Source organism: Ovis canadensis, chromosome 2, assembly GCF_042477335.2.
Source record: "Ovis canadensis isolate MfBH-ARS-UI-01 breed Bighorn chromosome 2, ARS-UI_OviCan_v2, whole genome shotgun sequence".
Classification (NCBI taxonomy): Eukaryota; Metazoa; Chordata; class Mammalia; order Artiodactyla; family Bovidae; genus Ovis; species Ovis canadensis.
In genome coordinates this window covers 84,209,426-84,221,831 of record NC_091246.1, presented here as the reverse complement: position 1 = coordinate 84,221,831, position 12,406 = coordinate 84,209,426, and the positions used below count along the sequence as shown (strand labels likewise).

Sequence of the window (12,406 nt, the reverse complement as noted above, 5' to 3'; positions counted from 1 at the left end):
TTCTCCCACTGAACCCGCTGAGAAATCCAGGGGGCACCCTTTAAAGTGAGGCGTTCTGAAGGATGGAGACCCTGGCTGTTAATGCTGCCAGAATGTGCGCTGACCGCAGCTCCTCAGATTTGGCCTGTCGTGGGTTTGGCTCCCTCTTACGCGTGCTGTTGGAAGATCTTCATTGCATTGTTGCTTCTTTGTCAATCAACCTTTGGAACATGAGCATGGCAGGAAGGTGAACCAGTTTGTGAGGACAAAGTGTGTGTGTGTGTGTGTGTGTGTGTGTGTGTGTGTGTATTGAGGGGAGGTGTCCTGTGTGTGTGTGAGTGAAAGAAATAAAGCACTAGGTCTTATCCAGTTAGGTTCAACATCATTCCATCAACATGGAAATAATCCCGTTTTTCAGTTACTTACATCAGTACTCTTGCCTGGAAAATCCCATGGACGGAGGAGCCTGGTGGGCTACAGTCCATGGGGTCGCTAGGAGTCGGACACGACTGAGTGACTTCACTTTCACTTTTCACTTTCATGCATTGGAGAAAGACATGGCAACCCACTCCAGTGTTCTTGCCTGGAGAATCCCAGGGATGGGGGAGCCTGGTGGGCTGCCATCTATGGGGTCGCACAGAGTCGGACATGACTGAAGCGACTTAGCAGCAGCAGCACGTCACTTAAAAGTGTGCTACTTTTGAAGTTTTGTCAAAAAGCATGACATGGGCCAATGGGAATAATCTTAGTGGAAGTAGCTGATGCATATTGAGGGCTTACTCTGCACAGTGACTCCACCGGCAGCACTTGAATTCTTCAGCTTTGAAATAGAGATGTCATTAGCTGGACTTGAAGAATGAGAAGCCCAGCAGAGGGAGGAAGGGTAGCTTGCTCAAGGTTCTGTAACTAGTGTGTGGCAGGGCCTTTGCTACAATCCAGGCTGTTAATTACCCCAACCCCAAAGCTCATTTACTTAAATAAATAATACACTAGTTTGTATCCTATGCATAAAACAGTAAATTGATGATTTTGTTTATACAAAAAAAAAAAAAAAAAAAGGAAAGATTCCTCCCTCCCCAGTCTCTACAGGTATCATGAACTATTTAGGAAGATAGGCCACACGTCTATGTGTCCAGGGGATACAGACGTAATTTTTTGTAGCCCTCTTGTGAGTGCCTTGTTCCTGCACTAGATACCTCAGTGATCCAAGTAGCCTCAAACTGAGACTTCTGTGGTGGCCCAATGGTTAAGACTCCATGCTTCCAATGCAGCGGGTGTGGGTATGATCCTTGGTCGGCAAACTAAGACCCTACGTGCAGCACAGCTGAAAACAGATATACATACCCACGTGCACACACGCACAAAGCAAATAGCCCCAAACTGTGCTAGTGCTAAATTTTTTACATCAGGTCTTCCCTGAATGAGGACTCATGAGTTGGACATGCCGGACAGTTCTTTTTCCTAGAATCCTCAGAAGTTACTGCCTTCTCTTCAGGTTGATAGTGCGCCTAACCATTGTCGTGGTCATCATGCCTTCATAATATTTTTGATGTTAGAATTAGTATATTCAAGTTAGTTTTTCAATCCATCCCAGTGGTAGACTTGAAGTTTCCCATCAAGTTAAAAAAACGAGTGGTTTTCTTTTTTCCCAAAAAGTGTTTTTCTATTTTGGTTTCCTCCTGTGAGCTGAGTTTGGATCTCTGACACCAAGGGCCTGACTCTTGGCACTTATATGTGAATTGAGCCAAAGATGACTTCCCCAAAGCATTTCACACGTTCTGGAAAAATCTTGCTGAGGCCTTGAGAACTGAGGTCATCATTCCAGTTCTATGCAATCATGAAACAACCTAGGTTTTTATGTCTCCTCTGGGCTCATTTATCTATCTGTCTTTTCTGAATATCTCAGAGCAGTTACTGTGGGCATGGGATTTTCCTTAATATACTTTTATTTGTTTTTAATAGAGGAAATGCATGCTGAAATCTGTTATGCCGAGTGCCTCCTACAGAAAGCAGCCCTCACGTTTGTGCAGGTAACGGACATTTGGCTTAGCATCAGTGTCACCCAGGAAGCCTGCTAAGTATGACAAAGAAAAAAATGTGGCTCATTCTGTGTCAGTACTTCAGTTCTTTCGACTAAGAGTTATAATGAAAGCTATTTGTTATTGCTCGTAAACTTTGGCTGAAAGAAGACTCTGGGGGATCTTTTTTTCCTACTCAAATGCACCTAAAAGATGCTGTTTTGAAATTCAGTCTGTTGGGAACCACTGCCTTTTAAAGAAGCTGTTTTGCACCTACCACACCTAATTTCAGGATGCTTCTCTGTGTGAGAATCGTGAGGTTATGCCTCTGTGAGCTTGCTAATGGTGGAGGGCTGCACACAGGGGTGACTGGCTTCAGCATCTTCGGCTGTTCCCTTCTCGTGCCAGATGTTTCAGCAAAGCTCAGTTATGCATGTAGACCTCAGATTTTATTTCCCTGCTATTTGTATTCTCATCCCCTTTTATTTCTTCTTTTGGAAGAGCAGTTGAAAGAAGTCACTAAACAAAACAATGACTGTTTTTCTCAGGGGCATTTAAATTTCACCTCTAGGATTTCTTATCACCAGTACCTGGCCTGTCATTGTAACATGTAGTTCTTCTAAAAAAAAAATACGAATTTTAACAGGTGGCCACACGGGTGTCAGTGATGGATACAGTGGGGTAGAGGTGGGGTGGAGATAGTAAGGGGGCAGAAATTCAACTGTAAGATGGAGAAAGTCTTCCTCGATTTCAATGCTTTACATTGAACTGAGAGTGCTTTTCTCTCTTTCTGGAGGTTGACTGACCTGATAGGTTGGAGTCTGGTTAAGGAAAATAAAATCAATCTGATCTATGACCCTGTTTCCTAAAACTCTACGTATTATGATGGCTGAAGCAGTCTCACTGCCTTAGTATACGTAAGGCTAATTACAGAGGCCCCCATTTTTTTTTTAATGCGTTTTTCAAATGGGAATTTGACAGTAAAATCTTTGATTCAAAAGGTTTTTAAAAAAATGTTTAGGGGCTTGTAACTCAACATCTGGGAGATACCCACGGCTCTTCCCTCTTCCTCATGCCTCCATGTCCGGTCAGGCTCATGATTGTGCTGTTTTACCTTTCGAAGGTTAATCAGCCCCAGCTCTTCTTCTTTATTCTGACCATAATTGTTCTAGTGAGGGGCTCATCAGCCTCCCTAGACTTCATGGCAATCTAGGGACCCTTGGTCCGTAGTTTTCCTTCCCTCCAGCTCACTCTCCATTGTGCAATCGCGCACCTGCTCCAAGGGGAGCATCTCGCCTGCTCACGTCTCGGCTTCAGGGTTGAGTAGCCCTCACTGACGATGGCAGTGGTTCTGTGTCAGAATGTCACAAATGGGGAAGGCTTTTTAAGACTCAACTGGCATCTCTCCCAGTTCCCTACGCCCCTCTTAGCGACATCCTCGCCTGCTGCTGGCGTGCTTGAGTGGGAAAGTACAAACAGCGTTCTTGCTCCTTAGTCATTCCCTTCTTTGAAATGGATTTCTGTAGCAGTGCTGTGTTATATAAGCACAGATGGCCTAGCCAAGCACACCATGATCTTTAATGCTTCCTTGCTTTTCCCCTGAAAGGTTTTTTCCTTTTTGCTTGCAAAGTTCATATCTGCCTTCTTTTCCTTCATCTGGCTATTTCCTAATCTTTTTTTTTTTAACGCTTCAAGCACTGATGCTTCCAGGAAGCTCTTTGGGCCTCTGCACATCCCAGCCCCGCTTTGTGCTGTTGTGGCAACCTATGCCTGTCTGCATCCGTGTGTGCACGTCTCCGTCCCTTAGTGTATTGTGTTTGCTTTTGCCTCATTTTGCAATTAGGTGCCTGCTGTAAAATAGGCATTCAGCAAATGTTTGGTGAATCATTAAATATTCTTATTTGAAGCAGATTTTATTCCAGTTTAAGAACTTCTTTCCTGGACACTATTGGAACTTGTGTAACTAGAAGCTACTGTGAAATCAGAAAATGGGCTTTTAAATTGCATAGTGAATTTTACATTTATTGATTCTTTTAATAATTTAAGTATTAAGTATTTAAGTGATGAAATTAACAAACTAAAATCCGTTTTTCTCTGGCTTCGGAAGGATGCTCAAGTGCACAGGAAATAAATACCAGAGCGTGTCTCTGGTATTAATGGGTTAGAAAATCATTCTCCATTAGCACCATCTATTAGAGTAGCATCTTTAAAGCAGTTATTTTATATACTTTATTAAGAGACTCTTAGAATCCTAGAATGCTCACCCTAGAAAGGTCATTCATTTAGGCCAGTTGCCTCAGTTGCATGGTTGATGACCATCAGGTAAAGAGAACAAACAAAATTCCCAGACAAAATTTCATGCTAGTGATAACAAATTTAGAATCCAGATCAGTTATTTTTGGTCTGGAAATGTATGCAAATGAAATTCACAATTCTAAATAGATGGCCTGCTAAAGTACCCCCTAATGAAGAACCGTAATCCCATCACTTGGAGCATGACACACAGGAAAATCCTTGGAGTCGCCATTTTGAACTCCATTGAACATAAAAGAAAATTGCTCGGTAGTTGATGTTTATCAAAGTAGGTTTGGACTATCTCTATGACCCCTGATTGGTAAGGATTACTTTCTTCGTTACATCCTTAAAGTTACGCAAGGATTTAAAAATTGTTTTCTTTTTTGGTCCTCTAAGTTGGAAGAAAGATGACAAAAAAGGCATTTTATATGTAAAGCAAGAAGACTATTTTAATTTAAAAATCATGTCCTCAAAAGATACAGTGTTTTGTTCGAATCATGCAGCTACACAGCTGTGGGGACAGTCTAAGAATCATTTGCTAAATGATCTAATTATGTAATTGAATTGTTTTCAGGATGAAAATATGATCAACTTCATCAAAGGTGGACTCAAAATTAGAACAAGTTACCAAATATATAAGTAAGTTAAAAATTAAGATTGATGAAAAATCTTATGACAAGGTTTGTACCTTTATGACCACCTTCTTGTGGTTTTTAAATAATTATTGTATTATATACCACTTTGTACTTTAAAGTTTTTCATAAGTGTGACTAGATTTATAAAATTTAATGTTGGTAAAAATGCACTTGAATTTTGACTTACTGAGTGTGTATTCAATGATAAAGGGCAACAGAATAAATGCAGTTTTAAGAGAAAAATAGCTGGAAAGTACTTACATAATTTATGATTAGATAATCTTAGTTTCTCTCTCCTAAAAACAATTTGTAAATTAAAAATGGCAGGTATATATAGGAATGTCTCTGGTTCAGACTCTGAAACAACACTGTCCCATTGAATTTCTCCAGTGATGCAGATGTCACTTAGAGTGGACCCTAGTGTCATTCACGTGTCTTCGGTGTCCTTACCGGTGTTTATCTAGTTGTCCTGTCTTTTATTAACGGTGTTAAAAATCTTCAGCTTTGATTCTGGAGTCACCCACTTCTCCCTTCAGTTCTGTCACTCTTTGCTTGCATTTAGAACCTTTGTTATTGGACTTATATATTTTTAAATTGTTTTATCTCCTAATAAACTAACCTTTTTATCATCATAAAATGTTCCTATGTAACTCCTTATAATATTCCTTGTCTTGGAATCCGTTTTGTCTGATATTAATAAAGCTACTCATGCTTTTTTATAACTGGTGTTTGCGTGGCATATATTCTTTTGCTTTAAATCTACCTTTGTTTTATATTTAAATTATGTGTTTTTGGTAAATATGTTTAATGGGGTCTTACTTTTTTATTCAGTGTAACAGTTAATATGTTTGCACTTGTGACTGCCATTTTGCTTTTTTTTTCTTTGCCTTATTTATCCCCCCTCCTTATTTTTCTGCCTTCTTTTGCTTTAATTAAATATATATATATATTCCAGTAGAATCCCTTTATTATTTTCTTAGCTATAGCCCTTTTAATTTTTCTTAAGTGTTTCTTGTAATGATTATCATAGCCTTCTTAACTTATCATAGTCAAGTTAGAGTTAATGGTGTACTGTTGCATGTAAAATAGAAGAAACTTACAAAAGTATAGTTTTACTTAACCACCTTTTGTCTTTTATACTATTCTTACGGTAGTACATTTATGTGTATTATAAACCCCACAATGTGGTGTCCAACCTTTGCTTTAAACAGTTTTATATCATAGACCCCACTGTTAATCCAATATTTACCATTTTTGATGTTCTTCATTCATTCCTGTCTATTTCAGAATGAAGCATTTCTTTTAGAATTTCTTATAGTTCATATTATAGTTCATATCTACTTTCAATGACTCTATTTTATTTATCTGAAAATGCCTTTATCTTTTGCCTTCATTTTTGAAGGCTGTTTTTGCTCTGTGAAGTATTTTTGAGTTACAAAATTTTTCTTCTTTCACTCCTTAAAAACTATCAGTTGTATTCAGTTGGCCAAAAAAGGTCATTTGGTTTTTTTCTGTATGGGTTTCTTAACAGAGAAAGCTGAGTTAACTTTTTGGCCAACCCAATATGATGGTCTCTGTTGTTTCTGATCATAAGTCAGCTGTTATTTTTTGTTATTGTTCCCCTGTCTGTAATGTGTCGTTTCTTCTGGATGCTTTGAAGACTCATATCTTTGACTGATGTGCTTAAGTGTGGCTTTGGGGAACCATGTAGCTATTATTTCTTCAAATATTTTTTCTCTGCTACGTTCTCACTCTTCTTCTGAGATTCCAATTACATGTCAGCCTGATTTTGTTCAATAGGTTACTGAAAATTCTTTTTTTTCAGATTAGATATTATCTCAACATGTGGGTTGTCTTGGGGCCAGTATCTACTGCCTGCTTTTTCTCTTGACTATATGTCATGTTTTCCTGTTTTCAATTTAGTAATTTTTTGATTGTATACTAGATAGTGATTCATTGAGTGTCTGCAAGACTTTAGGTTCTTTTATCTTTCTCAGAAGAATGCTGATTTTTGTTCTGGGAAGCATTTAACTTGACTAGACTTAGAGTCCATACTCTTAATCTCTGCTAGTGGACAACATCTGAGATCATGATTCCATTATTTCTTTTCGCTTGTTTCTGCCTTTCTTTGGAGTTTCACCAGTTCTCACATAGTTCATGAGTCAATGAAGAATTTGAGTTGAGTTTTAACACTGATTTTGGCATTTCCATCCTATGTGATTCATCCCTATCTGAAAATTTCCCCATTACCTTATAGCTGTTCTGGCAGATTTGAACTCTGTACTCTTTTTTAAGCCAATAAGACTGTAGCTTTTTGTGTAAGTTCTAGGCACCTCATGCTGACTGTACTGGCGAGTCCTTTCAAGTGACTAGTCATATAAACATAAAGTCTCTTTAAAAGTTGTTCCCTTCTTTCAAAGTTTAACTCATCTCTAGCTTTTTTTTTTTGGCATCTGGTCCCATCACTTCATGGGAAATAGATGGGGAAACAGTGTCAGACTTTATTTTTTGGGGGCTCCTAAATCACTGCAGATGATGATTGCACCCATGAAATTAAAAGACACTTGCTCCTTGGAAGGAAAGTTATGACCAACCTAGATAGCATATTCAAAAGCAGAGACATTACTTTGCCAACAAAGGTCCGTCTAGTCAAGGCTATGGTTTTTCCAGTAGTCATGTATGGATGTGAGAGTTGGACTGTGAAGAAAGCTGAGCACCGAAGAATTGATGCTTTTGAACTGTAGTGGTAGAGAAGACTCTTGAGAGTCCCTTGGACTGCAAGGAGATCCAACCAGTCCATTCTAAAGGAGATCAGCCCTGGGATTTCTTTGGAAGGAATGATGCTAAAGCTGAAACTCCAGTACTTTGGCCACCTCATGCAAAGAGTTGACTCATTGGGAAAGACTCTGATGCTGGGAGGGATTGGGGGCAGGAGGAGAAGGGGACGACAGAGGATGAGATGGCTGGATGGCATCACCGACTCGATGGATGTGAGTTTGAGTGAACTCTGAGAGTTGGTGATGGACAGGGAGGCCTGGCGTGCTGCAATCAATGGGGTCGCAAAGAGTCGGACATGACTGAGCGACTGAACTGAACTGAACTGAGTGTCTGCAAATATATTTTAAACACGTGTTTTGCATTTTGTTAAGAATTTATAATTGTTATCTGTGGGAGGGTTAATTTAATTTAAGGCACTCTGCCATTACTAGAAGTAGAACCAAGATTTAGTATTTTAAGAGATGCTTTTACCTGAAATGATTTCATATAATTATATCCCATTTGAAATCCTGGAGGAACCAGGTGAACTTTGGGAACCTGATATATTGTTTTTAGTTTTCCTTTTGAAATATATTTTAGAAGATACAAAAGAATGTTAAAGAGTTGCTTGCTATTTCAGTTATCAAAACTTAAAATCCGAAGGAATTAAAATATTCTTGTAATGGCTCAGAAATTATGTATCAGTGGAATCAAACATAAGACTTTGAAACTCTGTGTGTGTTCATGCACTTCTGTGTACACACACACAGATTTATCTGGGAATTCAAAGCTTAGTAAAAAACCTATATATACATAAGTCTCTTTAAAAACAGTAGGGAAAGATGGGTTTATTAGTTTAATAAATGGTTTTGGGAAAATTGACTCTTCATTTTGGAGAAAAGACTATATAAAGGATACATTATATAGATTTAGTATTAAAATATTTTTAGAAAGATATAGGCAAAAACATAGGAAAGTCTGTTTATAGTCCTAAAGCACAAGGCCTTTAAACTTTTGTTTCTAAAATGTTTTTAATAAAATTTTTGTTTTATTAAAAAATTACTTGGAAATAATTTCTGAATTTTTATATAGTCTTCTAATATACAAATATTATTAGCATCTTATAGAACCACAGTATAATTGTTAAAATCCAGAAACTAACATTGGTGCGATATTATTAACTACTTTATTGACTTGACTCAAGTTTTTCTAACTGTCCCACCCGTGTCCTTATTCCAGTCCAGGATCCAGTCCAGGATCCTGGATGTTGCTTTCAGCTGTTACATCTCCTTAGTCTGTTTTAATCTGAAAGAGCTCCTCGGTCTTTGTCTTTAAGACCTTGACGTTTTTGAAGGATACTTGGCCGTTATTTTTAAGACCTTCTCTCAAGGTGGACTTATCTAATGTTGCTTCATGATTAAGTTCCGATCACATCTATGGCAACAATACTGTGGAAGCGATGTTGTGTCTTCCGCATTGCTTCATAGCAGTAGATGTTTTTGTTCAGTTGCTTAGTTATGTCCGACTCTTTGCAACCCCATGGACTTCAGCACCCCAGGTTTCCCTGTCTGTCTGGTTTTACTATCTCCTAGAGTTTGCTCAAACTCATGTCCATTGAGTTGGTGATGCCATCCAACCATCTCATCTTCTGTCGCCCTTTTCTCCCCCTGCCTTCAATCTTTCCCAGCATCAGGGTTTTTTCCAGTGGGTCAGTTCTTTGCATCAGGTGGCCAAAGTCTTGGAGCTTCAGCATCAGTCCTTCCAGTGAATATTCAGGGTTGATTTTCTTTAGGATTGACTGGTTTGATCTCCTTGCAGTCTAAGGGAGTCTCAAGAGTCTTTTCCAGCACCACAATTTAAAAGCATCAGTTCTTCGGTGTTCAGCCCTCTTTACGGTCCAGCTCTCACATCCATACATGACTACTGGAAAAACCTGACATCAATTTCAGAAGTCTTTTAAAGTGTGATATAAAAGATTGACTTGACCAAATAAACATTTAAATTTTCATCATGGCAAAAATACCCCATAATAAAAATTATAAATGGGAATATGATATGAATGACTCAGGGCAAATGACAGTATGAGAAACTCATAAGTTGGTGGGAATCTAAACTGACAGTTTTAATGGAGGATGTTCAGGTAGTATATATCAAACTCAAGAATATGTATCATTTTTTTATCTCAGGAGTTCTTTTTCTAAGAAGTTATCCCAAGAACAGTTAGGATGCTATAACTATAGTTCTAGTACTTGACATAGGAAAAGCATTTGATGAATGTGTAAGAACACTCTTAGCAGCATTGTTTATAATATGGAAAATTTTGAAACAACTTGAAAATTTAAGAATAGGTATTTGGTTAATTAAATCATTCCATGGAATGGAATAATACATTTTGTTATAGAATAAGATAACTTTCATTCATTTTCATGGAAAATTGTCAATATAACCCATAAATAGTATGTAGTATGTGATCCCATTTGTGATTTTTTAATTAAAAATATATTTTACTGACTGAAACTGATTAGTATATTCTTTAAAAAATTAAAAGTTAAAACAGAAGTTTTAGTCTTTAAGGATAAAAAAATGCATATAAAACTTGATCTTATAGCAAGCTTTGGTTTGTATAAGTTGATGAGACTTAAAATCATGTAATTAAAGTTAAAATCATGTAATTTTTTATTCTGTTTTTTATTTATTTTTTTTTTTACTATGCACATGGGATCTTAGTTCTTTGATCAGGCATGTCCCCTGCAGTGGAAGTACAGAGTCTTAACCACTGGACCACCAGGGAAGTCCCCATTTGTGTGTTTTAAAGACTCCATTCTTAGTAAAGCATAAAAACAACTAGATGTACCAGGCTGTTAACAGTGATCACTTCTCTGTGGGATTATTGTGTAGGGATGCTTAGGCTGTCTCCGTATTATCTGAACATTTTTGTAATAATCATATATTTTTAGCAAATAGATAATTTACATATGAAAAACTCTTGAGTATCATATTTGTATCTGCCATCCTGTTGATATTTTGACATTTGAGTTTTCTATGCAAGTATACATGCATATATAATTATCTTTATATAATGAAATTGTATGCCTTTTGTCATTTTGAAATTTCCCTTTTCACTTAATGTCAGAAAATTTTGGGTTATTAAATGTTTTTAATTCATCATGGCTTTTAATGGCTCATAGTGTTCCATTGTGTGGATGTGCCGCGTGTATGTGTAAGTGTATGCATGCATTCAGCTGTCTTCTTAACTGATTTCCTGTTGTTGCCTGCTTTAATTTGTTTATAAGTTTTCATTGTAGGTGGTAATACAATATCTTACCTTATAGGTCAAGTTTTGTGTATCCATGCTATTTTCTGAGAATAAAATTAGATTTATTGATTCAAAGATACCGTTGTGTATAAGATTTCTGATATATATTGCAAAATTACCCTGAAGAATAATTGGGTTGGCAGACTTTTTTAAAAAAATACCAGACAGTAAATGTTTAGTCTTGTGGGCCACAAGATCTCTGTCCCAGCTACTCAACTCTGTAGCTGACTACAGGGTGTAAGCAGCCATAGGCTATAAGTAAATGGGTGTGAGGACTTCCCTGGTGGTCCAGTGATTAAGACTCTGTTCTTCTACTGCAAGGGGCACAGGTTCGATTCCTGTTCAGGGAACTAGGATCCTGCATGTTGTGTCACCAAAAAATAAAATTGAATTAAAAAAAAATCACATTATTAAAAAATAGATGTGGCTACGTTCCAGTATTTGCCAACCTCTTTACTGTAAATACCATTTTATCATAAATAAATGAATGAGTCTATTCTTACCTTTGCCAGCCCTGGTTTTCCATTTAAAAAATTAAAATAATGCTTTTTATCACAAAAGATATATATTTTAGAAAATAGGAAAATGTGGATGAGCAAATACACATAAATATACCCCATGTACTTAACATCTAGTAATTATGATTGTTAATACCTTAATATATACTTTTTTAGAATATTTTCTACATGAATCTAGAGATATATATATTTCAAACCAAAATGAGATCACTCTTATGTACAGTTTTATAACTTGCTTTTGCAGTTAATGATCTTTTCTTTTTCATGTCAACAAATCTTCATTTCATATTCAATCCATCTTCAAATATTCAATCCATCTTCAAATATTCAACCCATCTTCAAATTTTGCCAGTTGGTCCCAGATCTCTTTTACTTCTGGAATGTCAACACCTTGGTCCAACCCAAGACTGTCTTATGCAGTCAGTGTTCATGTTCACTAAATATATCCTATTATACAAGAGTTTCTGTATTCATGTCGGTTGTGGAAAAGCCCAGTCCGGTTGTCCTGTAGTTGCATACACTCAGCTTTGTTTGGTGGCTTCCTTGAGTTTTAGTTTAGCTTGTTCTCTCTTAGTCATTTCTGACTGCCATAATAGAATACCATACACTGAATGACTTAAGCAACAGAAACTTATTTCTTCACAGTTCTGAAGGTTGGAAGTCTAAGATCTGGGCACAAGCATATCAGGTTCTGGTGAGGGCTCTCTTCTTGGCTTGCAGACAGCCACCTTCTCACTCTTTCCTCACAGAGCAGAGAGAGAGAGATTCCGCTTACAGTGACCTCATTTAATCTTAATTACCTCCTAAAATCTCTCATTTCCGAATATAGTCACACTTTGGGAGGGGTGCACAGTTAGAATGTCAACATATGGATTTGGGGGAAATATA

At 37.3% G+C, this 12,406-nt stretch overlaps 1 protein-coding gene and 1 non-coding gene across 3 annotated transcripts in view; both read left to right on the top strand.

The window, feature by feature from the left end:
* The window catches only part of TTC39B (tetratricopeptide repeat domain 39B), a 147,541-nt gene that overhangs the window by 103,278 nt on the left and 31,857 nt on the right, over positions 1 to 12,406 (top strand). For both annotated transcript variants that reach the window (XM_069576606.1, XM_069576607.1), the window contains 2 exons: positions 1,942 to 2,009; positions 4,867 to 4,931. In XM_069576606.1, the coding sequence (XP_069432707.1) occupies positions 1,942 to 2,009; positions 4,867 to 4,931 (133 nt within the window). The remainder of the gene's footprint in view (positions 1 to 1,941; positions 2,010 to 4,866; positions 4,932 to 12,406) is intronic.
* Positions 11,278 to 11,350, top strand: TRNAR-UCU (transfer RNA arginine (anticodon UCU)). The gene has a single exon. It is a non-coding gene; the product is annotated as a tRNA-Arg (tRNA).